The following is a 1,684-nucleotide window of genomic DNA, read 5'->3' as shown; positions in this document are numbered from 1 at the left end:
TTAAGCAAACGAAGATTAGGATTCCTAGTTGCCAGGCGTCCAGTGATGTTTCAGTCTCATAGCCCTCATTATATACAGCCTGACTGACTTCTGGCGGCGCCCATGGCACTCGGACATTGGCTTTCTTAACAAGAGTGCCCACACGCTGTGTGTTGCCGAAATCACCGAGTTTGATTCTGGTCAGATCCTTATCAAATACAAAAATATTTTCTAGACGAATGTCGCGATGAACCAAATCTTTGCTGTGTACAAACTCTAAGGCAAAGGCAATCTGTTCGGCAACTCTCTTCGCTCTGATTTCTCCTAAACCTCCCTTCCTTACGAACTGCGACAGATCACCGTCGGGAGCGAGTTCTTGGGCGAACACGTATGAGGTACTTGTACTGAAGGCAACGTCGAAGCTGTTGACTATATTGGGATGCGGACTAAGATAATAGTTGTAGTGGAACTCGCGGAAAAAATCCTTCTTCTTCGTCGTCTCCTTCTGAACGCACTTCAGGACGACATTGCTGTCCGAATCGAGGTGTTTGGCCGAGTATACTTTAGCGTACCATCCCTCCGCGAGCAGCTTCACATCGGCGAATTGGCGGTCCATCTCGAGTCTCGGCAGCTCGAACGTTTTCACGCGGTGGAAGCTGGCGCTCTTGCTGCCACCAGACATTTCTGCAAAGAACAGAAAACGTTCATTTTAGATTGCGTTTGCACTTAGCAAAAAAGGATACTAATAAGTCTATTTAGGCAAGTTGATTCTAGGGGAGAAGAGAAAAATATTTACGTTTCTGATAAAGTTTATAATTATGAGAGAGAGAGAGAGAGAGAGAGAGAGAGAGAGAGAGAGAGAGAGAGAGAGAGAGAGAGAGAGAGAGAGAGAGTATACATATAAAGTGTAAATACGAAGATATTTAATTAGAAAACTAATGTGGAGGGATATCAATAACCTCCCTTATCTACTTTTTATCATTACAGTGTCAGTCTAATTAATACCACCCTTTGAATATTAAGGAAAGTGTTGCAACTTATTAATTTTTATTTAGTCCCTGTACGCTACTAAATGTTTACCTATAATGCTGATATATATTTGCACAACATTTGGTTGAAGATCCAAAATGAGAACTACTCTTAATGCAAATGCAAATGAACTAACCCTTATTCAAGAATCTACTTCTGAATTGATTTAAAACCGAACAAAAAATAATATATACACAAATCACGTGTTTGCAATAACTGTCAAAACAACTATTCAATGTTGCTTTAACGCTAACTGACACCTGTCTTAAACCTTACCTGAGGGAGTTGGGGAAGACGTTTTTGTAGAATTGTAATCCAGCTTTGCACTGTTGAACCCGAAGGTTTTAGAAATATATAAACACATAGGAGCACTGTTGGTTCCTTTCTCGACCACGGCACTGTTCACTCTGTAATCTGGGAGGCGGGTGCCTCGTCTTATCAGCAGCTCGCCCCATGACGTCACTAGTGACGTCACACTTGGCTCACGCATGCGTGGTTGTCATGACGACCAACTTTGCCTCTGTGTACTAACATGAATAAATATAGCAGTCGAGCAACCAACTGCCCGACAGTAATAATCGTAATGTTGAAACCGAATATACAATACTGCAGAAACCAACGAAACATTATAAACAAAGCTATCCCAACATATTGATTCTAGTTTCGAAATATTCAG

General features: G+C 41.6%; 1 protein-coding gene across 1 annotated transcript in view; it reads right to left on the bottom strand.

Moving 5' to 3' along the window:
* The window catches only part of LOC137632046 (serine/threonine-protein kinase meng-po-like), a 3,100-nt gene extending 1,688 nt beyond the window's left edge, over positions 1-1,412 (bottom strand). The window contains exons 1-2 of the mRNA XM_068364022.1: positions 1,285-1,412; positions 1-663 (exon numbers count right to left, since the gene is read on the bottom strand). The exon at positions 1-663 is cut by the window's left edge and continues 1,688 nt beyond it. Coding sequence (XP_068220123.1) covers positions 1-663; positions 1,285-1,372 — 751 coding nt within the window. The 5' untranslated portion in view covers positions 1,373-1,412. The remainder of the gene's footprint in view (positions 664-1,284) is intronic.
* Positions 1,413-1,684: the final 272 nt, after the last annotated feature.

The sequence above is a fragment of the Palaemon carinicauda genome, chromosome 40 (genome assembly GCF_036898095.1).
Source record: "Palaemon carinicauda isolate YSFRI2023 chromosome 40, ASM3689809v2, whole genome shotgun sequence".
NCBI classification, from domain to species: Eukaryota; Metazoa; Arthropoda; class Malacostraca; order Decapoda; family Palaemonidae; genus Palaemon; species Palaemon carinicauda.
Note: the sequence above shows the minus strand (reverse complement) of the source record. Positions and strands in the feature narration are given on the sequence as shown.